We start from the raw sequence: 27822 nt of genomic DNA on the forward strand, positions 1-27822 counted from the left end.
AATTCAACTCCCGTGGGAAACCTCCTAAAAAATTGCTTAAAGTTCGGGTACCTGTAACCGATTTTTGAAAAATCGAAAATGTTAAATTTGGCTTTAAGTAACTTGTGAGGGGTCAAACTAGGGGTTTTTCATGATTCTGAGTTGATTGCAAGCATTAGTTTTTCACCAAAACCACTCCTTAGTGCAAAAACAGCCACCCCCACTTTTCCCACTCACTGCATTTTCAGCCATTATTCACGAATAAAGGGTTCCAAACCCCCCAGCCTCCCCAAAAACAATAAAAAATAAAAATAACCCATTTAACACCATGAAAAATTCTATCTTTTTTCTATTTGTCTAAAGCAATAGCCTCATGGAAAGGTAATAATTGTCAGGGCAGCATTAGTTTTTCACCAAAACTGCTCCTTAGTGGAAAAACAGACATTTGAATTTGAAAAGTAGCGTTATTCGTTTATTTCAGTATCTTGCATAATACTGATCCACTCTGCCACACGCTTCATGTGTCAATGTCTGAGTCTTCTCCAAACTGAACATCATCATGAACACAATTCTTGCACGTAATGCCTTTGCAAACACATGCCGAGATACACTTGACATCATTCTTTTTGCAGCTGCACCGGCGGTCGCTGCAATCTCCATTGCAATTGCAGACTGTGAACTGAAGAAGCTCCTCAGGAGCCATGGGGTCTAGTGTTGGAACTGGCTCATATCCCTGAACACCTAGTGTCCACCCGTAGTCACTAGGGTCCAAAGACATGCTCTTAAGAAGGATCCAGTCCCGGGTTTGTATATATGCACGGAGAGAGTGCTGTGCAGCTGCACCCTCTGTTGGAGACAGGGTTAGGGTTAGGTTAGGGTTAGGGTTAAAACTTTTAAAGGTTTCCTTGTAAGCAGGCAAAGTTTCGAGTTGCTTCATGAGTTGACAGTACAGCCGTGCCCCCTTGGCGTATTGGTGATGCCCCGCAGCTGCAAAGATGTCTAGCATCCTGGTGACAATGCAGGACAGGTGCCCATTGTGGTCTGCAAGCCGTTCAGTTCTGATGAAGATCTTGATGACATCTACCATGTAGTGGTACTGCACCCAGAGTGCAGGCGTTCTTCCTCCTTTGGCAAGTCTTTTGAAGATTTCTTCAAACCTCCGTTCAAACACTATAACAACTGGATCTGTGTGTCTGGCTCCCATTTTCCCATCGGCTACCTTCTCCATCAAGGTCCTCATTTCACCAAGCTCCTCCTCAGTGAAGGCATGTTTCATGATGTTTCATGATGTGCTGATAGATGGCTGCATCAATTAGGAGGTGAGCACGGATTGCCTTGTCAAAACATCCTCCATCCAGGATGTGGTTGGCTGTCGTACTCCCTGGATAGATCAGCTGGATCAGCTCTAGTAGTCCAGAATCCTCCATGATATTACCCAAGGATCCAAGTTAGGACTTTAGCAGGTGAAATCCACCCAACCTTGGAATGATGGGTAGATTTGCCTGGTTTATGATGTCCACAGCTTTGAGCCAGATTAGGAGATTGAACGTCACTATAGTGACTTTGTCTTCAGAGAGCCGCATGCACTCTTTGAGAGCGGTGAAGATGGAGTTGTGGTCATTAGGGTCACCTTCGATGACTGGGAGGAAGTCGATCAGCGTGCTCTGCTTGGCATCATCTGCATGGATACGTTTCATCCAGCCATTCCAGTTGGACTGTGAGAAATCAGGATCCTGTGCTTTGATCACCCACCCTGCTGCCCAGAGTGTATCGCCCGGAGTGAGGAGTGGCTGGTCTTGTGTTACAAAGGAGGAGAGCTCAGCGATGGGAAGAAATGTGATGATGTTTATTCCAGTCTGTTTTCTGTTGGTGAATGGAAGAATCTTCACTTCTTGCAGTGGCTTGCAGACCACAATGGGCACCAGGATGCTAGACATCTTTGCAGCTGCGGGGCATCACCAATACGCCAAGGGGGCACGGCTGTACTGTCAACTCATGAAGCAACTTCATGCCATTTATAAACATACAGTGGGTACGGAAAGTATTCAGACCCCTTTACATTTTTCACTCTGTTTCATTGCAGCCATTTTCTAAAATCAAAAAAGTTCATTTTATTTCTCATCAATGTACACTCAGCACCCCATCTTGACAGAAAAAAACGGGTCATGAGCCATGAGTCTTCTTGGGAATGATGCAACAAGTTTTTCACACCTGGATTTGGGGATCCTCTGCCATTCTTCGTTGCAGATCCTCTCCAGTTCCGTCAGGTTGGATGGTGAACGTTGGTGGACAGCCATGTTCAGGTCTCTCCAGAGATGCTCAATTGGGTTTAGGTCAGGGCTCTGGCTGGGCCAGTCCAGAACGGTCACAGAGTTGTTCTGAAGCCACTCCTTTGTTATTTTAGCTGTCTGCTTAGGGTCATTGCCTTGTTGGAAGGTGAACCTTCGGCCCAGTCTGAGGTCCAGAGCCCTCTGGAAGAGGTTTTCTTCTAGGATATCTCTGTACTTGGCCGCATTCATCTTTCCTTCAATTGCAACCAGTCGTCCTGTCCCTGCAGCTGAAACCCCCCCCATAGCATGATGCTGCCACCACCATGTTTCACTGTTGGGATTGTATTGGGCAGGTGATGAGCAGTGCCTGGTTTTCTCCACACATACCGCTTAGAATTAACACCAACAAGTTCAATCTTGGTCTCATCAGACCAGAGAATCTTATTTCTCATAGTCTGGGAGTCCTTCATGTGTTTTTTGGTAAACTCTCTGCAGGCTTTCATATGTGTTGCACTGAGGAGAGGCTTCCGTCGGGCCACTCTGCCATAAAGCCCCGACTGGTGGAGGGCTGCAGTGATAGTTGACTTTGTGGAACTTTCTCCCATCTCCCTACTGCATCTCTGGAGCTCAGCCACAGTGATCTTTGGGTTCTTCTTTACCTCTCTCACCAAGGCTCTTCTCCCACGATTGCTCAGTTTGGCTGGACGGCCAGGTCTAGGAAGAGTTCTGGTCGTCCCAAACTTCTTCCATTTAAGGATTATGGAGGCCACTGTGCTCTTAGGAACCTTGAGTACTGCAGAAATTCTTTTGTAACCTTGGCCAGATCTGTGCCTTGCCACAATTCTGTCTCTGAGCTCCTTGGGCAGTTCCTTCGACCTCATGATTCTCATTTGCTCTGACATGCACTGTGAGCTGTAAGGTCTTATAGAGACAGGTGTGTGCCTTTCCTAATCGAGTCCAATCAGTTTAATTAAACACAGCTGGACTCCAATGAAGGAGTAGAACCATCTCAAGGAGGATCAGAAGAAATGGACATCATGTGAGTTCAATATGAGTGTCACAGCAAAAGGTCTGAATACTTATGACCATGTGATATTTCAGTTTTTCTTTTTTAATACATTTGCAAAAATTTCTACTTTTCTGTTTTTTTTTTTCAGTCAAGATGGGGTGCTGAGTGTACATTGTACAGTGTTCAAGTAATTCACAGATTCATGTTTTTATTTTTAACATACATGTAGAAGAGACAGTGAATCCTCAAGCTATCTGTGGATGGCACACATACTCCCACATTAGTGAGATGTGGGACCCTGATGGGTAGCACACAACTTACCTAATCTTGGATGGATGGAGGTTGTTAGGCAGAGGGTCAAATCAGCCTCACAATATGTTGGATGCATGTTAATGTGTATTGAAAGACATTTAAATTCGTGAAAAAAAAAAAAAAATTATTAATTTTTAAGATTTCGCGAACCCCCTGCAGTACCTCCGCGGACCCCCTAGGGGTCGCGGACCCCCTGTTGAAGACCTCTGCTTTAGACAAATAGAAAAAAGATAGAATTTTTCATGGTGTTAACTGGGTTATTTTTATTTTTTATTGTTTTTGGGGAGGCGGGGGGGGTTTGGAACCCTTTATTCGTGAATAATGGCTGAAAATGCAGTGAGTGGGAAAAGTGGGGGTGGCTGTTTTTGCACTAAGGAGTGGTTTTGGTGAAAAACTAATGCTTGCAATCAACTCAGATTCATGAAAAACCCCTAGTTTGACCCCTCACAAGTTACTTAAAGCCAAATTTAACATTTTCGATTTTTCAAAAATCGGTTACAGGTACCCCGACTTTGAGCAATTTTTTAGGAGGTTTCCCACGGGAGTTGAATTTCAACATTTTAAGACATGATATTACACACCTTCCTAAACACAATTGTAAAGAAATTTCTTGGTAAGGATTTACTTCCCAGATTTTCATATGTTGCCCTCACTATCAGAGTTAAATATGATCTTGACCAGTTGAAAGAAAGAAATCACTGACCAGTGTAAGTGGTGGAGAATGAGTGAACATAGAGGGATAAAACCTTTTTATAAACAGTCTATGGATGAAACACTTGTTTGATTAACATGGAGGTCACAAGGGGGAGGGGGGGTAGGTTCAATGCTTGGGTCTGAACATGAAAAGAATCCAGTTTTAACAACTCAATTTTAAATGGACTGAAAACATGTGACACTATGAAGACCAACACAAACGTGATATGCAATCATTTTATTTCATGTTGTGGTGATACAGCACAGGAGCTTTTCTTCAAAGACAATCTGAAACGTTTCTGGAGGAACAGAAGAAGGCAGAAGCTACAGTCGCACATTAGACGAGGATGATGCAACTTGAATCCTATCCTTTTGAAATGTTAATGCCTAATGAAGTGAACTAGTGAACTTAGGATCAGGGTCATATCTGAACCACACCTCCACAATACAACCGTCTGACTCAGCCTTTTTTCTCCCCTCTCTCCATTCTTCTTCCTCTCTCATCACATCCCACCTCCCTTCATCCTCGTTCAGCATTTCTCCTCCTGCACTCGTCTCTTCCTACTCGTATTCAGTCTGGTGCACACCTTTTCTCCTTCTCTGTACCATCTGAGGCCTGTGATCAGCTCGGGACCCTTTTCTGTCTGAACCCGACTGATCCAGAGAGAAACCTGAGCCTGATGTTTCCCCCAGTTACAGGCAAAACATCCAGCAGCCCAGCCAGCGGGTCTGAACCAACCTGACGCCGATATCATCTCAACCGCTCCGTCCTGTCAGGTCCCAACGGGTCCCGACGGACTCGGGTGGGAAACAGACGGATGTTTAACCTTCACCTCCCCTCAATGTTCAACACTTCCACTTCCATTAACACCTTTCAATGACAGGTCGCTGTAGCCGGATCTGATTGAAACAATCATAATTTTGACAGGATTCTATTCACTAAAGAAAAAGAGACAAACTGATAAGACTCAGACTTTTGGCCTGAACTTTACATTAAAGTCAAATGCTAGAAATGTTGGCATTTGACAAGCAGCATGAGTTTAACAAGTCAATACATGTGTCAGGGTCAGATGGTACAAGAGCACAGGCCTGATGGTCTTATCTCTGAGCCCATAGATGAGAGAACTCAGACATCTGGGGAGCATGATGACGAGCACATATAAAGTATTTAGGATGATCAGAAGTATTGGCCTTGTCACAATCCTTGCAATGGATCCAACGACAGAGTTGTGTATAGTTGATAAGAGGATGAGGCCCAGCTGCACCAGATGCAGCAGCAGGGTGTTACGAGCTTTACGAGCTGAAGCTTTGTCTGTAGACGCTGACCTGGCTGCCACCATCACACCGATGTAGGTGGATATGATCACTGCAGCCGCTGATACAAACACAATGCAAGTGAAAGCTCTGTCATAATCATCAGACATCGGCCCGATCAACATGACATGGGATGCACAAAATTCTTTCATCTGCAGAGTGTCCAGGTCTATAAACGGGAAATCTAACATCAGCAGAACGTGGAAGAGGATGTTCAGTGAACTAATGGCCCAAACCACCATGATGGCCAGTGCTGTGTTTGTGATGGTGATGATGGTAGCGTGTCGCAGCGGCTGGCACACAGCTACATATCTCTCCAGAGACATCACCACCAGAGTGAGAGGGGAGATTTCATTTGTGATAGTAGAGAGCATGACCAGAAGACCACACACAGGATACGACAGCCGTGTTCTACAGGCAGACAAAATGTACAATAACTGGCTCAGTGTCATCTGCACGGTGTCGGCCACCAGGAGGTTGAACAGGAGGATGTAACGAGAGGACTCACGAAACACTGCTTTGCTCCTCAGGGTGAACAACATGGTGACATTAATGAAGAGGAAGATGCAGCAGGGCACAGAGGTCACAGTGCCCAGCATCACTCTGTGCAGCAACGCATCACCAGTAGTAGTGTTGGTTTGAGCTGTACGTGACATCTCAGAGAAGCATTTACCACATGAACAGCTAGAGCCTGTTGATGCAGCTGGAAAACAACAGCACAATGAATCTCTTCATCTGTCCCCTGTATTCTGAGAACAGTGGAAAAAACACAAAGAGGCTCATCAAGTTGCATCCAAAACCCAAAAGCATTCACATTTCCCTTTGCAGATCATTAGCAGGTCAGTGTGTGTCTGTGTGTGAGCAGCTCTGCTGAGGCAACATGTTCCCATCGTCTGTATATCAGCTGCACAGGACGTCACATGACTCTGACATGTGACCACGCTGCTAGTGCTCGTAAACAGGACTGCACACAACTAAAGACGCTGTGGGAATATTATAATGATAATAATATTAAAAATTACTTTCATTATTAATATTAATGTAATAAATATGAATATCATTAGTGTTTATGATTAAATGGCTTGTCCCTGTTATTGCTTTGTACAAACTCATTTCACTTTGTAATATTTTACGTTTGTTTCCCTTTCCCCTGTTTCCTTTGATCCCTCCTGGGAGACCTGAAGCTTTCAGAAGGAACTTGCAAGTTGAAAACTGTCGCAGTGATCTGAATATGACATCTGCATTTTTCTGAATTCCTGCAGCATCTATATCAATTTGAATTTGAACACATTCAACCATTGAATTCGATAATTTTTGCAAAATGTTTTCTTTTCCCAGCAAACTCTCATAAGCAGTTAAAGGTGTTGGGAAACACGAGGCTCCCCTTTCGGCCTACATGTGTGGTCAAAGCTTGAAACAAGCATGCCACATGTTCTGGAGTGAACTCAATCTCCCAAGATGCCACAAGTTCTATTGTTCTGAAAAACCAAGGAACTCAGTCTCCCAGGGGGCAACAGGTTTTTTTTTGTTTCAGCAACTTCACGCATAGGTGTGAAAAGTCACAATGCTCACCTCCTACTGGTCACTCTGGCCCATCACCCGTGAGGTCACCGGGCCTATATAAGACCAAGGTCTGCCCCAATTCTTCTTCTTTCCGCCGACCCTCCAAGGACAGCAGGCTACCAGCCTCTTCTCCTGCTAGGAGAGGTGCAGTTTCCAACTCATGTCTTCGACGTCACAGGACTGCAACTGCACAGCAACTTTCTCCCTTTCTAAGGACTGGTAACATACTGGGCTTAATAAAGATACTAGACTAAGCAGGACTGTTTATTTGATTCCGTGTGGTGTGTATAAGTTTGATGTGTTGTGTTATTGTGGTTACAAGTTAAATGAAAGTTTAAGGAGACATATTATGCCCATTTTACCACAAGTTGATATGGTTCCTTGGTGTCTTAATGAAATGTCTGTAACATTTTTTGGTCAAAATACCATAAGGATCATTTAAAACAGCAGCCTTTTTACCCTGTCTAAAACAGCCCTCTTCAGATTGATCTGTTTTGAGTCCCCCCGCCCCCCCTCTCCTTGCCACGCCCCCCTCTCACCACCCCCCCCCCCTGTCAATCACACACACACACATCCACTTTCACGTCTTAAATCTCTCCTTAGCCTATGTAAGGTTGTTAAAATAATTTTAAGTCACTGTCATACACATATATTTCTGTATTTGTTTGTTGTGTTTCTTCATTGAAGCTACAATTTTAAAACTACAACACCTTCTGATAAGGATGTACATTTATTTAAATACATGCATTAGATATGTGTGTATACAGTATATAATTGTATGTGTATTTTTATTCATACAGGGCTTATATACACAGACACACGCACACACACAGATAGACACAGACACACACACAGACACACACACACAGATAGACACAGACACACACACAGACACAGACACACAGATAGACACAGACACACACACACACGCACACAGATAGACACAGACACACACACAGGCAGACAAAGGGATGTGGGGGCTAGCTTTGGAAGCTAACACTGCTGCAACTTTTGCGGCGAAATGCCCTTAAAACCCCGGGTATGAGTCTATTATAAAGCGAGCGACGGAGGCGGCAACGAGCTGCTGGTGACCCGCACCCAGGGGTGGACTGGGACAAAAATTCAGCCCTGGCATTGTCTGTCCAGACCAGCCCACTACATTATCAGCGGACACCACATAGAAGTCCACAAATCTCGCGGCGTCTTCTCTCATGCATACTACTGTTACCACCTGGCTCAAAGATGGCAACAAGAAGGGAGGCCACACACAAACCTCTCAAGCCAAAAGTAAATTTATTTAACTCCAAATCAAGATAGCTCTAACTACGTAGTGGGATGTGTAAAATATGTTGCGCGTCAGTTGTGTTAACAGTGTTTGGATGTGTGAAAATAAGGTGTGATGTATGTTGTAAGGTGCAGAAGCAAAGAAAAACAAAGGCTGAGGGCCCCATGCCCCTGGAAGCAGCCTTTAGATCTGTAGCTGAAGCCCAGCCCAAAAGGGCAGGCCCAGGGTGACGCCCCTGCCAGCTCTACCTGTGTCTCAGGTGATCCTGTCTTTGGGCTGACACACTCCTCACTCTCTACAGCTGTTTCCCTTTCAGGTGATCCTGTCTTTGGGCTGCCTGCATTGGCCTGGCTCACTCCCTGAATTGACCAGCCTGACTTGCCCTGAACCTGTCTGGGCTGGACATAGGGAAAGTATTTATCATTGGATGGGGAAACTCAACCACAGAATCATGTAGGCTACAAGAAATTCTCACAAAAAATAAGTACACCGCATTCATATTTTTTTTCTTTGCTTCACATCATTAACAGTGCATTGAGTTTTTACAAAGTAGTGACAGGCAGCTCAGGGCACGTGACAAATGAATGAGAGACCGATCCGTATGAATGAACTGTTGTGCTTACTGCTCGTCACACAGCCTGAGTGGCCTGGCTAGCTTATGCAGCTGCACATGTCTAAAAAATGTAGCCTAGCTAGCCCCCAGGCTAACGTTAGTTACCATGTCTGCCTCCACACACTCATCTTTGTCGAGTCCTCCTCGCTCGTCTCCCGGCGCACCTGCTGCTGCTGGGCTGGTGAACCCCGCACCAAATAGGTCTGTCAGATTGGCACATTTAGCCGCCTCCACCTCCAGAGACTTCAGCTTTTTTTTACGTTGCTTCTCAGCGCCACCCGGGCGTTTTTAGGGCCCGAGCAACGAATGGTGGGAGGCCCTATTGAATCTGTAATTTACTCTTTCTATCCATGTTTTCTGTCTCAGCAGCAGCCCGTCCCGCGACTCCCACCGCCAATGCCACGAGGTCCCGCCCACCCTGGTTTGTGTTGTGATTGACAGCCCTATCAGGGCTGTCAGCCAATGATTGATTGACGATGACAAACAATAGACCAATAATATGTGTCGATGCTGGCAACACACTGCTAGCCCTCTGTAGCCAATTGGTGGGCCCAATAGGAGGGAATTTAGAGAGGAAGAAGAGAAAAAAAAAAAAAAAAAAAAAAACGTAGCGGACCAGACCGGCCCACATTGGGTTAGCGGCCCACCGGGACGATGCCCGGTATGCCAGATGGCCAGTCCACCCCTGCCCGCACCAGTGCTCAGGCTGCATGGAGCAAATCTGTAAGAGCCACAAAAGTTATAAGACACAGCTCTCTCCCCCCCTCCTCCTCCTCCGCTTCGCCACCGTGGCGCTGAGCGAGCGCCTTGGCACGGGTACAATGCAACCGGAGACCAGGGGGGGGTCCTTGAACACTTTCCGGTGCTAGTTTCTAACAAAGACAGACACACACAGAAGCTACGAGTCGGGTTAGCCTTCTGGGATCTCTCCCCCCACCTCCCAGTCCGATGCTTCCCGGGTGGGGGGCCACATGCAATACTGCTGTAAATACGTTCACAAGCAACCATTCCAGAAAGTGCTGGAGCTCTAAACACAAACTAGCAGCTAGCTACCGTTAGCTCCCTGCTGATACACGTAGAGCATCTAAGTGGCCGCAGCGGCAGAGACACGGTCCCCAACACCGGGACGTCCCCTGAGCCGACACCGGGACGTCCCTGGAGCCGACACCGGGACGTCCCCGCAGCCGACACCGGGACGTCCCCCGAGGTGCACGGAGGTGCCGGTGCCGGAGCTAACGCTAGCAGCAAGCTAACGTTAGATTCCGTCAAAAAGCTGTTTCTATTTATACATCCTGCTTCTACCGGGGAAAAACACACACACAGAAGCCAGCGTTAGCTGCTGCTGCTACCCGTAAACACAGACTGACACATCCAACAAGTCACAGCCAGCTGAGGGAGCAGAGGCACTTCTCAGTCTCTAATTAGCATTAACACAGACACCGCATGTCTCTACCTACTTATCTACGTCCCCACTCCAGAAGAAGGGGTAGGGGGGAGCGTAGAAATATGTAGAAACCTCAGAGAGACACATGTGAGGATCCGTCTCCCAGGACGGACAGAAGTGCAATAGATGTCAAGTGTAAGAAAACATCATCAGGATTAAAGTTTTTAGCAGCATCGATGAGGGGAAACATTTTTCAATACTATGTGTGAAGCAGTCCTGCTGCATCATAGTCTCTGGTCAGCAGCAAGATCACGTTCCAGCATCAGGATGCGATCCACTATAGTCCACAGTCATTGTCCACTGCCGCCAGTTAGAATCCATTATCAGCCGCCGCCTCGGTCGTGGTCCACTATCATCCGATGCCAACGCCACAAAGGATCCTCCATTACCACTACGATCAGCTGGCACGATACAGAATTCACCAAACTGGATCCACCATTGCGACCTCCGACACGCGATCCACAGATCCTAATCCATGGTGCGGCCACAGCTGTGGCCCTGCATCCGCGGGCGCTAAGGCACAGAAACTCCGGGAAAGGGGTCAAGTTAGTAACATGTACTGATGAGATAAGAGTTACTTTGATGTGATAAGTATGGAGAAGAGGAAGGAGAAGCAGGAAAGAGAAGCTCCGTGTGTCATGTGTCATAAATTCCCTGTGCGTCTTAGCGTCATCTGCCGCACTAATTAGCTCTAACTATAAGCTTTATCAAAAAGGAAGTCTTCAGTCTAATCTTAAACAAACAGAGTGTGTCTGCTTCCCGAACTGAAAGTGAGAGATTATTCCACAGCAGTGGGGCTTGGCTCCTACTCTACTTTTAGAGACTTTAGGGACGACAAGTAAACCTGAATTCTGGGATCGGAGTGCTCTAGTAGGTTGATATGGTATTAACATCTCTTTAAGGTAAAAAGGTGCCATATCATTAAGGGCTTTGAAGGTGAGGAGGAGAATTTTAAATTCTATTCTTGATTTAACAGGAAGCCAGTGTAGCGATGCTAATACTGGAGAAATGTGCTCTCTTTTCTTGGTTCTCGTCAGGACACGTGCTGCGGCATTTTGGACAAGCTGCAGAGTCTTTAACGACTTAATAATGAATTACAATAGTCCAGTCTCGATGTAACAAAGGCGTGGACTAGTTTTTCTGAATCTTTTTGCGAAAAGACATGTCAGATTTTTGAGATATTACGCAAGTCGAAAAAGGCGGTCCTAGAAATTTGTTTTAAGTGACTATTAAAGGACAAATCAGGATCGAAGATCACTCCCAAGTTCCTGACTGTTTCATTGGAAGCAAGGGCAATGTCATCTAGCGCAGCTATATCATTAGATTTTGTATCTCTAAGGTGTTTAGGGCCGAGTATTATAACCTCAGTTTTATCTGAGTTTAATAAGAGAAAATTGCGAGTCGTCCAGGTTTTTATGTCCTTGAGACATGCTCGAAGTTTAGTTAATTGATTACTTTGATCAGGTTTTATTGACAAATATAACTGGGTGTCATCTGCATAGCAGTGAAAATTTACAGAGTGTGTCCTGATAATGTTTCCTAGTGGAAGCATATATAATGAGAATAAAATTGGGCCGAGCACAGACCCCTGTGGGACACCATGGTTAACTTTGGTGCGCACCGATGACTCATCATTGATTTGAACGAATTGGGAGCGATCAGAAAAATAAGATTTAAACCAGTTTAGGGCCGTTCCTTTAATGTTAATTAACTGTTCTAGTCTCTGTAATAAAATTTGATGGTCAATTGTGTGGAATGCTGCACTGAGATCTAACAGAACGAGGACAGACACAAGTCCCTGATCTGAAGCTATTAGAAGGTCATTAGTGACTTTTGCCAGGGCTGTCTCTGTGCTGTGATTGGTTCTAAACCCAGACTGAAAGTCTTCATATATATTATTTTCCTGGAGGAACTCACACAGCTGATTGGCTACAACTTTTTCTAAGATTTTAGACAGGAAGGGGAGATTGGATATTGGCCTGTAATTTGCTAAAACCTCTGGGTCTAGGGTGGGTTTTTTGAGTAGGGGTTTGATTACAGCTATTTTAAAAGACTGTGGTACATAAGCTGATGATAATGACAGATTGATTGTGTTAAGTAACGAATTATCAATTAGGGGCAGAATTTCTTTAAGTAATTTAGTTGGAATCGGATCTAAAATACAGGTTGTTGGTTTAGAACCTGAGATTATTTTGGTAAACTGATCACGGGTGATCAGAGAGAAGCTGTCTAAATAATGGGAAGGATTCTCAGCCGTTTCTGAGATCTCTATTGTTGGGCGGATATTTGTGCCAATTGAGGGCAGGAGATGGTTGATTTTATTTCTAATAGTTAGAATTTTATCATTAAAAAAGGTCATAAAGATATTGCTATTTAGGGATCGAGGAATACTGGGTTCGGTGGAGGTGTGACTCTCTGTCAGCCTGGCTACAGAGCTGAAGAGAAACCTGGGGTTGTTTTTATTCTCTTCTATTAGTTTTGAATAATAGGCAGCTCTTGCTTTGTGGAGAGCCTTTTTATATTCTGTAACACTACTCTTCCAGTCTAGGAGATTTTCAACATTATTGCTGGAGCGCCACTTCCTTTCTATTTTCTTGATATTTGTTTCAACTCATTTGTCTTGGAATTATACCACGGAGCTAATTTACTATGTTTTACACATTTCCTTTTTAGAGGCGCTATTGAGTCTAATGTTAATCGTAACGAGTCTGCAGAGCTATCTACGAGGTGGTCAATCTCAATAGAGCTCGGGTTTTTAAAGAATTTGTTGTTTATGTCGACGGATAATACGGGTTTAAATGTAATCGGAATTATTTCCTTAAATTTAGCTACAGCACTATCAGGTTGACATCTAGAAAATGAGTTTTTTATTAGGGGCATATATTCATATAATGAAAAATCAAAGGTTTTTAAATTATGGTCTGATAGTACTGGATTGCGCGGGAGTACTGTTAAATGTTCAATTTTGACACCGTATGATAACACAAGGTCAAGTGTGTGGTTACAACAATGAGTAGGTTGATGCACACACTGACTAAAACCAATTGAGTCTAGTATTGAAGTTAATGCTACGCTCAGGCTATCTTTATTATTGTCAACATAAATATTAAAGTCACCAACAATAATAATTTTATCGGTCTTTAGGACTAGGTTTGATAAAAACTCAGGGAATTCTGTTAGAAATTCAGTATAAGCCCCAGGAGCACGATAAACTACAGCAAATATGATTGGCTGTTGGTGTTTCCTGGATTGACGTGGAAGATTAAGAACAAGACATTCAAATGAGTTGTAGCTAAGTTTAGGTTTAGGATTAATTGATAGACTGGAGTTAAAAATAGCAGCAACTCCACCTCCTCGCCCGAGTTCCCTGGGAACGTGTGAATTTATATGACTGGGGGGAGTAGATTAATTTAAACTGACATATTCATCAGGATGCAGCAACGTCTCAGTAAGGGACAATAAATCTATATTGTAGTCTGAGACTAGTTAATTTACTAAAATAGCCTTTGAGGACAATGATCTAATGTTTAAAAGACCACATTCGAAAGTCTTAGTTTCCTGTGTTGTTCCAGAGGTTGTGTTAATTTGTATAAGATTATTGTGTGGAGTTCTCGCGCTGTTATTGTTTAATTTAAATAATTTAATCTGACGGTAGACAGAGACAGTCTCTATGCGGTTGGGTGACTGATCCAGAGGGAGCGCAGAGAAGTGTTTAGCACTGCAGCTCTGCTTCCTGGTCCCAACTCTGGGTTGTCATGTGATAGACTGGATAATATTCATAGATAAGAGAGCTGCTCCATCCCAAGTGGGATGAACGCCGTCTCTCCTAACAAGACCAGGTTTCCTCCAAAAAGTTTGCCAATTATCTATAAAGCCCGGAACCGTTTACAGGACACCACCTCGACAGCCAGCGGTTAAAAGACAACATGCGACTAAACATGTCATCACCTGATGTGTTAGGGAGAGGGCCAGAGAAAACTACTGTGTCCGACATCGTTTTAGCAAAAGCACACACCGACTCAACATTAACTTTAGTGACCTCCGACATACGAAGCCGGGAGTCGTTGCTGCCGACGTGAATTACGATTTTACTGTATTTACGTTTAGTTTTAGCCAGCAGCTTCAATTTGGATTGGATGTCGCTGGCTCCTTCCCCTCGGGATACAATTGACTATGGTCGCTGGTGTTGCTAATCTCACGTTTCTGAGAACCGAACATTTATGACATTTACCACTACTGTTAATGGAGGCGGAGGAGTAAGTTAACATGAGACACTCGGAGCAAGAGAGAGCAGTGGAGCGAGAGGGAGAGAGAGAACACATCGCTGCTAAAACTACGAGGGTGAGTTTTAAACAGAACACAGAATCACAAAGCACCAGAGAGTAGGGGCTGGTATGTGAGGGTCCTTAACTATATACCGGTGATTTTAGCCGTAGTAGTACAGAAAGACAGTTGTGTTTAGCGGAGGAGCTAATTCAGATAGCGACCACACCACCCGTGGCAATAACAGGAAGTGACGAAATGACGCAGCACGCTTACCGTAATTACTGTGGTGAGGGTATCCAGTTCATCATGACACACATTTTTAGTGTAGGACAGTGACTTAAAATTATTTTAACAACCTTAAATATGCTAAGGAGAGATTTATCAACTGTGGTAAAATGGGCATAATATGTCACCTTTAAGACAAAGCGTGCCACCGGCCCTATGTAACAGAGCTTGTACATGGCTGCTTCTGCCTAGCATATCAGCCCAAGTTGGATAAGAGAACCTGAGAAAGAGCCACAGTGTGCTTCCAGCCCTGTGAATTCAAAGAATCCCTAACTGTTACTGCCCTGCAAATCAGTTAGTGTTGTTAAAAGTTTGGTGAACTGTTTTACCAACCATAGTTTTGGTTAGGCTAGTGTATTGTTGTGCAATAGGAGTAGACTTGACGTTGGCTAATTATTAATAATCATGAAATATGATTATTAAAATAATAAAAGATTATTTATTACAAATAATTATAAATGATAAGGCCATAACTTATCGTAAAGGGGCACCACCCTGGTTTCCAGGGACCAACAATATCAAGCTATAATTATCAGTCTCATAACGATAAATGTCAAATTAATATTGTCAATATTTTAATATTAACGATTACTTAATAAACAGTGAAGGCTTCTAAGTTCGAGCACAGGCAATCATAATCCAGCTGTATTCACACACGTATGCACAAATAATCACAGACTACAGATACTTTAATTACAAAAGAATTTATAAAAAAAGGGAAATAAAGTTATAATGTTATTCAATGATTCCTCATTTTAACAAGCTCCAATATTTCAAAGATAAACACAGCAGCAGCACTTATCACAATTCAGAAAATACATGTAAAACCTGCGGTCTACCTATGTATGTCTGTCTCTGTGTGTGTGTCTCTGTGTCAAAGTGTCTCTCTGTGTATGTGTGTCTATGTGTGTGTATGTGAAATAAAGTTAGTGTTATTTAATGATTTATCATTTTAACAAACTCCCATATTTCAAAGATAACAACAGCAGCTTATCACAATTTAGAACACGCATGTAACCTCTGGTCCATCTATGTGTCTCTGTGTGTGTGTATCTGTCTGTGTCTATCAAAGTGTCTGTAAGTGTGTGTGTGTGTGTGGGTGTGTGTGTGTGTGTGTGTGTGTGAGAGAGCGAGAGAGAGAGAAAAGGAAGGGGGCGTGGCGATGACGCAGTCACATCTAAGATGGCGGCCGATCATGATTCGTGGAATCAAGGCCAAAAAACTCTCAAAATGGCGGATTGACTACAAAACAAGATGGCGGAGCCGTTATGAATTTAGAGCCAGGATGGGAGGAGAGAGAGAGAGGAGGCGTGGCAATAATAGACTCAAAATGGTGGGTTAACTTGCGTTATTCAAGATGGAGAATATGTTAATGACCATGTGGTCGGAACTCACAATGGTGGTCGCCAGATGAATTACACAAAGGAAATTTCAGACAAAGAGAATTCTTATCTCTGCTTGGCTTTGGGGGCCGAATGGTTTCCAGATGTGTTCAGCCTCTCTGAATATAGATTTAACTATGTTACATGAACTGTATTCTAAATACAAATCGGAAGTGTGTATAGGTCGCTTTAGAAGGAGAGAGAGAGAGAGAGAGAGAGAGAGAGAGAGAGAGAGAGAGAGAGAAAGAGAAAACATGTAAGGAGAGTTCAAAGAAGCTCTTAAAAACACGCCAGAGATAGATTAACAGTGATTCACCCCTCAGCCCTCAAGCGAACGTTGTGGGCCGAGGTTCTGATCGGTGAAATCACTGCAGACTCACACAGACGTTAACAGTGCGGGCGGAGGCGCTTCTCGCGGCCCTATTCACTGCAACACAAAACATTGCCATCAAACCGGAAACCGGAAGTAGCGGCTCGGAGTAGTGGCCGGCTAAAACAATGGAACACGGAGGTTCCATCAACAAAATACACTCAAGTATTAAATCAATACGCTACGTATTAAAACTAACATCTGCCCAGACAAAATATCCTCTTACTGTAAAACCCTCGCGGTGTGCGTGCGCGTCTGCGCGAATGTTCCAGGAGCTCAGTGAATCACGTGGTCTCTCGAGCGGGGCTCCGGAGCTGGTTTGAAGCCATTTGTAGATCGTTGGAAAAACAAAAGTAAAGTCCGTGGGGAAAATTAAACAGTCTGAGATCGTCCAGCGAGCAATTTCCTGTTTGGTCTTTCCAAGTTAAAACAGGAAAAGTCCTTTTCAAAATAAAAACGTTGACTAAGATAAAAGAATAAATGAATTGAAACAAACATCTTATTGCCTCCTTAAGCAACGGGAACCTCTGGTCAGACCGGAGGAGGCCTAACTGGAACGTCAGTGCTGGAGTGAAAAAGAGAGTTAAAAGAAAAGTAGTTCCCTCCTTAAGTTTGCTGGAACCTCTGTTCAGACCTGAAAGGGCCTGGTGGGAACGTCAGCATCGGAGGAAAGAGAGTAAGGTTTCTGTGAGCTCAGCCTTTTTAAGTCATGTTCCAGGTGACTCCCCCCTGGGAGGAGGGGTCAGGGGTCAGTGTGGCCCCCGGCCAATTAACTATCAGAATTTGGCCCCAAGGGGCGGTTTACAGTGGGGGACCCAGGAAGTGATCTTCTGCCACATGGAGATAAGAGCTCCATGCTGGATTTTTAAATGTAAGGGGTCTCCTGAGGCGGGTCCCAAGTTTTACGACTCTTTGTTATAAGTCAGATCACTGGGACCTCAGTCCCAACAGTATGATAGAATCCACACTACACTACACACTGTCTGCCATCGCAGCACCAAAGCCATCCACACGACTTTTTGATTTATAAACTTAAATCTAATCCTTAAATTTCAGGTCCAACAATGGAGAACCCCTGTGTAGAACAATTTGTTTCTTCCCTAGCACCGAGCCTGACCCCTGGCTATCCTGAATTCATCAGCAAGTTGAACTTCAATGAGTGCAGTAAAGAAATAGATTCACTTCTTAATGACAGATGTGATGCACAAACAGCATCAAAGGGTCCATTGCTGAGATGTATGATTCTAAATTTCCACAGGCAAATCTACCTTGCCTGTCAGAGCAAAGCAGCCATGGAACAGGAGGTAAATGCCATGAGAGCACAAAATGCTTTTCTCCTCCAGGAGGTTCACGCCGGGTTTACACCGGACGCTGAAGCAACGCGTAAGCGCAGCGCCAAGCCTTAAATAACAGCTGGCTCCCATCCACTCCCATGTTAATCCTGTGTGCGGGTCTATTGACATACACACACTTTAACGTGTGGTCAGCTACACATCATGTCTTTTGGGCATTAACTACACTCTGTAGAACAATCACTTCACACACACACACACACACACACACAAGGCAGAGGACCAACATCTGAGGGAGGTGAGGCAGATAATGAGCAGACCTCGGCCAAAACCCTCCCTCCCTCACACACACACACACACAGTACGTCATCTCAACTTCAGAAGTTCCCATGCTCCTTATCAAACAGGGAGGGTTTCATAAATTCTGAGATGTCCTCTCTCCTGTGCATGGTACGTCCCACACATCAGTACACACACAATGAGATCATCAGTCTAAGAATGCTTTGAGGCCGGATGACCTCTGGTAACCGCAACATGGCGTGGACTGCCTTGTCATCATCATCAACACGTGACGCCAGGAGGAGGACCCAACGAGCCAGGAGGGCAGGACTGCCTTGTGAACCAGCCAACGAGGCACTATCCCGCGTATATGCAGCAGCTTCCGTCTAGTCTCGACCAATCCAAGAACCTCTGTCACGCCCAGTATATCGATACATAAGCTATGTGCGCACTTTGTCTAAGCGCCTTTTTTCCTGTGCAGCTTACTGCATAGGACTGGAGGCCCATGCCTGGGCCCATGCATGATCATTGCTGGACACCGCAGTTTCCTGACCTGTGACCTCTGAATAAACTTGCTTAATTTTTCCTGCCTTTGATTTCCACCCGCAACAGGTCCCTCCGGAGGCTGAGGGGCCGCGCTGTGCCAAGGCTGCCTCGCACTGTGAAGCGATCGTTTCAGCGTCGAGTCTATTTTTTGCGCTTGACGCGAGTGTATCGCACCAGGAAACACAGTGAAAAATGATTTTAAACGATATTGATGACATATTTTATATGATATAAATGATCAAATATGCATCCCATAGTTTGTATTCCCCTTCTGTTGTCCTGGCGTTTAACTTTACCAATTTTACCAACCACATTATTAAATGTCCCCCTCTGCCCCCACTACAGCCACACAAGCAGTCATAAAGATAAAAAGAGAGAGGGGGGGGGGGGGCTACGTACTCTCTCCATAGGCTTGAGTGGAGAATATGTAATTTACCCTCGACACCCGACATTGAACGGAGCAAACAGCGGAGAAGTTCTTGTAGATGGATGACATTAAATTAATAATTGAAGTGGAGAAGCAGAGTCTGATCTATTTTCACACAATATTATAGAATAGGCTAATAGAACTGCCAGATTTTTGCAAAAAGAGCTGTCTCTCTAGGCGTGAGATATCCTGACACTGAAGGATTGAGGTATCCTTCGTGACAAAATCTCTCACTTGCAAATATCGAAAGAAATCCTGTTTTGGAATACCATATTTCGTTTTCAGCTGACTAAAAGACATCATGGTAGAGCCTTCCAATAGTTTGTGTAAAGTAAAACCAAACAAAACCAAAAACAGAACATTATAAAGGTTATAACAAAAAATAGTGCATCTAAGGCACCCTCTGCCTAACACTGGCATAAAATGTACACACTGTCCTTCTCCTAAACTTGGAGGAGCTAGAGCGAAAGGCTTCTCTAGCAACAAAAGAAAGATATCTATCCAGGAAATCTGGAGGCATTGCTTATAGTGATCCTACAAAGCTAAAAGACATCATCAGTGCTCCAAATCAAGTGTAATGCATATCCATAATCTAACTGCAAAACTTACTAAAGGTCCGACAGATCCGCTGCTCAGCATGAAAACTTAGATTAATGTTCACACATCATCATCACGGGGGGCATCCTTCAGTGACTGGATGGATATTTCTCCACCGCGGCTAGGGTCCTGAAACTTCTTGGTGGATCCGCGACAGGTAACTCTCAGGAGGCGGGGTACACCTGCCTGTAATCAGCACAGAGCGCTCTCAGCTGTTTCTTCACTCCGTCGTATACCTTTCTCCTGTGGAGAACGGAAGCTGAAAAGTCCTGAAATATCATCACCGTCGCGTCCTCATGTTTCAGCGCTTAATTTCTCCTTCCCATCTCCCACGACACATTCATCACATGCTGTTTATCCTGATAGTTGTGGAACCTGACCAGCACCGGCCGCGGTCTCTGGGTGGAGGGGGGCTCCGGGGCCAGCGAGCGGTGTGCTGTCTCCAACTTCACACGGCCCGAATTCGTTTCAATGTGAAGGATTTTAGGGAGCCAAGCCTCAAAGAACTGAGTCGCTCATCTCCTTCAGCCTCCTCTGGGAGTCCAATGATACGGATGTTTTTGCGTCGTCCTCTGTTCTCCAGGTCGTCGGACCACTCGCCTAATTCACACACCAACTTCTGCAGAGCTTTCAACTTTCTGTCCACCGGGTCTGTGACGTCCTCCAGCGCTGAAATCCTCTGCTCGGCCTCGGTTATCCGCTTCTCATGGCTGTCCAGTTCTTCTCTGTGTATTTTTAAGAGCTCTGACAGTGGGCCGAGTTTTTCGTCGATGACTCTAGAGATGTTGGCTGTAATTTCTCCCACCGCTTCGCGAAGCGCCCGTAAGCTAGCCTCGGCTCCGGTGTCGGCTATGATGCTAGCTCCCGCATGGACCTCGCCAGCCTGCTGGCTGTGCTCAGCATCATCGGGAGCTTCAGCCTCAAAACGCCCCCCTCACAACAAAGCGAAGGGGGGGTGACAGCAGGCAGCGTGAGGACACAGAGCGCAGGCGCCATGTCCACCAAGTTCCCAGAAATAGGTATTCTCACAGTAGAAGCTGCAGGAAGCCGTACTCTGACATTCTGGCCCAGAAAAATTACCACTACTCAGAAGATGACGACAGCATCTCTGACTACAGTTCACAATATGGTTATGACCGAGCACAAAGTGACAGCGCCTCTGAAGTCCACTTAGAGTCTGGCTCCGCAGAGCGTTACAGCCCTGAGCCACGACACAGGCGATCCAGAGCTCGACCCTCACGGTTTAACCAACACAGTTAAACACTGTACCAACAGTCAGTAGTAAGTTTAATGCAGTTAAAATAGGAAAACTGTCTTGTTAGCAACAGCAGCAAACTCAAAACCTTAATTCTGATTAAACTTACATACCACTGCCAACTTTGTAAATATGTTTGGATCGACTACTTTCATTTCCATAATAATGGAGTTCATACCACACAGGTTATGACATTAGCATATTATTACAGAAACAATGATACAGTCATTTGAATTTGGAGATTTTGAAAATTATGACATCCTTCTGCAGGAAAACCTGAGAAGTTTAAAATTGTTAAATCTAACAGATACGACTGAGTACTACATTGAGTAAGATCCAAGGAGTGAACAAAACTCTTGGACATTCCAAAAAGACCTTATCATTGTACGCGCCTCTCTCTACATCTTATCTTACTATTTACAAATGTCACATTTTTCTGTATTCTCCCTAAACCTAGTGAAACCTAGGTTATTCATATTGTACTGTTATCGTAACTCTAAAATTATTTGTCTAATTTGAATCTTGCTTAGCTAGATAGATAGTATATACAAATGCCCAGATGTTACCGTCCAAATTAACTGACAATTGACTTTTCCAGCTTTGCACTAAACATGTTCAAGTACGCCCAACAGGGGGGATGTCCCAAGATGCCACAGGTTCTATTGTTCTGAAAAACCAAGGAACTCAGTCTCCCAGGGGGCAACAGGTTCTTTTTGTTTCAGCAACTTCACGCATAGGTGTGAAAAGTCACAATGCTCACCTCCTATTGCTCACTCTGGCCCATGACCCTTGAGGTCACCGGGCCTATATAAGACCAAGGTCTGCCCCAATTCTTCCTCTTTCCACCGACCCTCCAAGGACAGCAGGTGACCAGCCTCTTCTCCTGCATCGCCTAGTAGAGGGCCGGGCTGCTCCAGCAACTCTTCTCTTCCCACCCAACACCTGGAAGTCAGAGGTGCAGTTTCCAACTCATGTCTTCAAGGAAACCTCCACGAATCTCAAGCTTTTTCCAAACTCCTAGCAGCGACTCAATGTCCTGCAGGTAAGAACTAAGATTCAATAAGCAACTGAACTGCACAGCTCAACAGCACCGCGAGGACTTCAACCTTCCGACCAAACCGGTGACGTCACAGGACTGCAACTGCACAGCAACTTTCTCCCTTTTTTAAGGACTGGTAACATACTGGGCTTACTAATGATACTAGACTAAGCAGGACTGTTTATTTGATTCTGTGTAGTGTGTATAAGTTTGATATGTGTTGTGTTATTGTGGTTACAAGTTAAATGAAAGTTAAATGTTAGATACGCTCTTCACAGGCCCTCTCTGATCCTTTCAGTCTCTAATTAGCATTTACACATACACCGCATATCTCTTCCTACTTAGCACGTCCCCACTCCAGAAGAAGGGGGGGGGGGAGCTACCATCTAAGGAGCCCACAGGAAGGTGTTACTCTCTTTGTCAGCCACCATTTTGAGAGCCCCTTACTCACACACACACACTCACATACACACCTTTGTTTCAGTTCGTACTCTGCAAGTAATTTGTGTTTTATACTTTATTGTATTCATAATAAATGTTTTTCTTTCACAAATGTTCTTTCATTAATGTTGCATAAGTGAATTTTGCCTCTTCTCTACACTCTCAAGAACTCTAAAAGTTTGGCCTGTATCATTGTATCAGTGATAACATGGCAAAAGCCCCTGATGACGCTAAGGCGCAAAGGGAATTTATGAAATATGACACACAAAGCTTATCTTTCCAGCTTCTCCTTCCTCTTCTCCATCCCGCATTTTTCTGGATTCCTGCAGCATCTATATCAATTTGAATTTAAATACATTCAACTATCGAATTTGATAATTTTTGCAAAATGTTTTCTTTTCCCAGCAAACTCTCATAAGCGGTTAAAGGTGTTGGGAAACACTAGGTACTTGGTTAACTTTGAGTCCAGATCAAGGATTGTTTCTCACTTTTGTTAACAAAGTGAGAAAAGAGTTCAACATATTCACAGATTTCTCTCAGAACAATTCATATTCATGGCGATGATATTTATGTTTGTGTAATCTGGTGCAGATCTGAATAAAAATCCTGAGCTAGTGAATTTAAATGTGTTTTCATAAGGAGCCTTTCGGGCCTTGGCAGAGCAATGGGACATTCCCGGTTCTCATCATTCCTATCAATAATGTTAACATTTTACTTTCAAATTTAGCTTTTCATCAAAACTGAAAACAAGTGTATTAAAGGATTTTGCTCCTGGAACTATCCGGTGCTGGATCCGGTGCATCCTGTCCCCTTGGCTGTGCACGTTCACTGTGGACACAAGCTTCTGCTTGGATTCATTAGACTAGTGACTGATTGAGTTTATTTACTTTAGCTGCATCTAATTCACATAAATCTCAACCTTAAGATGTCAGAGTTAAATATGATCTTGACCAGTTGAAAGAAAGAAATCATTGACCAGTGTAAGTGGTGGAGAATGAATGAACATAGAGGGATAAAACCTTTTTATAAACAGTCTATGGATGAAACACTTGTTTGATTAACATGGAGGTCACGATGGTGTGTGTGTGTGTGTGTGTGGGGGGGGGGTGGTAGGTTCAAAGCTGGGGTCTGAACATGAAAAGAATCCAGTTTTAACAACTCAATTTTAAATGGAATGAAAACATGTGACACTATGAAGACCAACACAAACGTGATATGCAATCATTTTATTTCATGTTGTGGTGATACAGCACAGGAGCTTTTCTTCAAAGACAATCTGAAACGTTTCTGGAGGAACGGAAGAAGGCAGAAGCTACAGCCGCACGTTAGACGAGGATGATGCAACTTGAATCCTATCCTTTTGAACTGTTAATGCCTAATGAAGTGAACTAGTGAACTTAGGATCAGGGTCATATCTGAACCACACCTCCACAATACAACCGTCTGACTCAGCCTTTTTTCTCCCCTCTCTCCATTCTTCTTCCTCTCTCATCACATCCCACCTCCCTTCATCCTCGTTCAGCTTTTCTCCTCCTGCACTCGTCTCTTCCTACTCGTATTCAGTCTGGTGCACACCTTTTCTCCTTCTCTGTACCATCTGAGGCCTGTGATCAGCTCGGGACCCTTTTCTGTCTGAACCCGACTGATCCAGAGAGAAACCTGAGCCTGAAGTTTCCCCCAGTTACAGTCAAAACATCCAGCAGCCCAGCCAGCGGGTCTGAACCAACCTGACGCCGATATCATCTCAACCTCTCCGTCCTGTCAGGTCCCGACGGGTCCCGACGGACTCGGGTGGGAAACAGACGGATGTTTAAGCTTCACCTCCCCTCAATGTTCAACACTTCCACTTCCATAAACACCTTTCAATGACAGGTCGCTGTAGCCGGATCTGATTGAAACAATCATAATTTTGACAGGATTCTATTCACTAAAGAAAAAGAGACAAACTGATGAGACTCAGACTTTTGGCCTGAACTTTACATTAAAGTCAAATGCTGGAAATGTTGGCATTTTACAAGCAGCATGAGTTTAACAAGTCAATACATGTGTCAGGGTGAGACCCCAGCTTTGAGTTTCAGTCGACAGCACAGATGGTACAAGAGCACAGGCCTGGTGGTCTTATCTCTGAGCCCATAGATGAGAGAACTCAGACATCTGGGGAGCATGATGACGAGCACATATAAAGTATTTAGGATGATCAGAAGTATTGGCCTTGTCACAATCCTTGCAATGGATCCAACGACAGAGTTGTGTATAGTTGATAAGAGGATGAGGCCCAGCTGCACCAGATGCAGCAGCAGGGTGTTACGAGCTTTACGAGCTGAAGCTTTGTCTGTAGACGCTGACCTGGCTGCCACCATCACACCGATGTAGGTGGATATGATCACTGCAGCCGCTGATACAAACACAATGCAAGTGAAAGCTCTGTCATAATCATCAGACATCGGCCCAAGAGACATGGCATGGGATGCACAAAAGTCTTTCATCTGCAGAGTGTCCAGGTCTTCGAACGGGAAATCTAACAGCAGCAGAACGTGGACGAGGATGTTCAGTGAACTAATGGCCCAAACCACCATGATGGCCAGTGCTGTGTTTGTGATGGTGATGATGGTAGCGTGTCGCAGCGGCTGGCACACAGCTACATATCTCTCCAGAGACATCACCACCAGAGTGAGAGGGGATATTTCAAGTGTGATATTAGAGAGCATAACCAGAACACCACACACAGGATACGACAGCCGTGTTCTACAGACAGCCAAAATGTACAATAACTGGCCCACTGTCATCTGCACGGTGTCGGCCACCAGGAGGTTGAACAGGAGGATGTAACGAGAGGACTCACGAAACACTGCTTTGCTCCTCAGGGTGAACAACATGGTGACATTAATGAAGAGGAAGATGCAGCAGGGCACAGAGGTCACAGTGCCCAGCATCACTCTGTGCAGCAACGCATCACCAGTAGTAGTGTTGGTTTGAGCTGTACTTGACATCTCAGAGAAGCATTTACCACATGAACAGCTAGAGCCTGTTGATGCAGCTGGAAAACAACAGCACAATGAATCTCTTCATCTGTCCCCTGTATTCTGAGAACAGTGGAAAAAACACAAAGAGGCTCATCGAGTTGCATCCAAAACCCAAAAGCATTCACATTTCCCTTTGCAGATCATTAGCAGGTCAGTGTGTGTCTGTGTGTGAGCAGCTCTGCTGAGGCAACATGTTCCCATCGTCTGTATATCAGCTGCACAGGACGTCACATGACTCTGACATGTGACCACGCTGCAAGTGCTCGTAAACAGGACTGCACACAACTAAAGACGCTGTGGGAATATTATAATGATAATAATATTAAAAAGTACTTTCATTATTAATATTAATGTTATAAATATGAATATCATTACTATTTATGATTAAATGGCTTGTCACTGTTATTGCTTTGTACAAACTCATTTCACTTTGTAATATTTTACGTTTGTTTTCCTTTCCCCTGTTTCCTTTGATCCCTCCTGGGAGACCTGAAGCTTTCAGAAGGAACTTGAAAGTTGAAAACTGTCGCAGTGATCTGAATATGACATCTGCATTTTTCTGAATTCCTGCAGCATCTATATCAGTTTGAATTTGAACACATTTAACCATCGAATTTGATAATTTTTGCAAAATGTGTTTTTTTCCCGGCATAAGCGGTTAATGGAATAAGAGAAGGACAGTATGTGTCACTAAGCTGTGAATAATTATGATAATATCTATTTACGGAGCATTTCAAGCAATAAAAAAACGCAAATGATCGAGACGTGATGATCTCAGAATCTTTAAAAGTTGGACAGATTTCCAAGATAGTTGATAATGAGAGTTAAAACATACAAGCTCCCCCCCGCAACCAGCTTCCCACTGTTGGTACATGGTTCTTGTGAAAACACAGGCCTTCTCTTGGGCCTGTGCATATGTGCAGTCAAAAGCCTGAAAGCACATGTTTCTTTGTTCTTGAGAAAGCACAGGGAACTCACTCTCCCAGGATTCCTCAACTTCACACAGAGGTGTGAAAAACCACAAGGGGTCACTCCTATTGGTCAGTCTGGCCCTATGACCTGTGAGGTCACCGGGCCAATATACGGACAGATCTCCCTCTGTTCATTCTCTTTTCACCAACCTTCCCAGGAGGAAGGCTACCGGTCTATCTTCCTGCATCGCCGAGGGAGAGGCCGGGCTGCTCCAGCTCAAAACTTCTCTTCCCATCCAACAAGAGGAGCACAGAGGTGCAGCTCCCAGCTCATCTCACTAAGGAAACCTCCACGCATCTCAAGCTTTTCCAAACTCCTAGCAGCGACTCGATGTCCTGCAGGTAAGATTCAACGAGCAACTGAGCCACAGCTCGACAGAACCGTGAGTTCAGAACCTTACGACCAACAAGCAGACTTCACACAACCGACAGGACAAACTGCGAACTGCACAGCAACTTCCTTTCTCCCTTTCTAAGGACTGGTAACATAATCTGGGCTTAATAATTATATTAGGGTAAGCAAGACTGTTAAAGTGATTCTGTGTGACGTTTATACGTTTGATATTTGTTGTGATATTGTGGTTATAAGTTATTTGAAAGTTAATTTTAGTTATGTCCATCACAGGCTTCCTCTCTCTGACTCTCATTCTCTGATTAACAGCTACACAGACACACGCATATCTCCTCACCTCATTAGCTCAGACCCCCACTACATGTCGTAAAACCACTTCTGAAGGAAGGGGGGCCGTTAACTAGAGGGGGGGGCCAGTGACCATTTTGAAAGCATACTAAGGAAGGTGTGAACTTTTAATTAAGCCACCATCTTGGGAAGCACACTGACTTACATAGACACACACACTCACATACACATCTTTGTTTAGCTAGTACGTTTGTTAGTAATTTGTGTTTTTATACTTTATTATATTCATAATAAATGTTTGTCTTTCACAAATGTTCTTTCATTAATGATGCATAAGTGAATTTTGCCAACCTCTACACTGTCAGGTTGGATGTAGGATTGCGCCGAGGAAGGCTGCCGTGTCTCGAGCTCTCCCATAGCTCTGCTCTTTTTTTCTCTTTTTTCTATATTGTTGTTTTTTATTCTACTTTATAGAATACTACTTTACTACTTCTACTTTATTCTCCGTACCTGGAGCACCTCATGAT

General features: G+C 44.3%; 2 protein-coding genes across 2 annotated transcripts; both read right to left on the reverse strand.

Moving 5' to 3' along the window:
• Positions 1–5303: 5303 nt before the first annotated feature.
• On the reverse strand, positions 5304–6185 carry LOC133019704 (odorant receptor 131-2-like). The gene has a single exon (XM_061086262.1). The coding sequence runs from the start codon at positions 6174–6176 to the stop codon at positions 5304–5306; it is 873 nt and encodes a 290-aa protein (XP_060942245.1). The 5' UTR covers positions 6177–6185.
• Positions 6186–24709: 18524 nt separating this feature from the next.
• On the reverse strand, positions 24710–25603 carry LOC133019904 (odorant receptor 131-2-like). The gene has a single exon (XM_061086495.1). It carries the CDS (start codon positions 25592–25594, stop codon positions 24710–24712), a length of 885 nt encoding a protein of 294 aa, XP_060942478.1. The 5' UTR covers positions 25595–25603.
• Positions 25604–27822: the final 2219 nt, after the last annotated feature.

The sequence above is a fragment of the Limanda limanda genome, chromosome 14 (assembly GCF_963576545.1).
Source record: "Limanda limanda chromosome 14, fLimLim1.1, whole genome shotgun sequence".
Lineage (NCBI taxonomy): Eukaryota > Metazoa > Chordata > Actinopteri > Pleuronectiformes > Pleuronectidae > Limanda > Limanda limanda.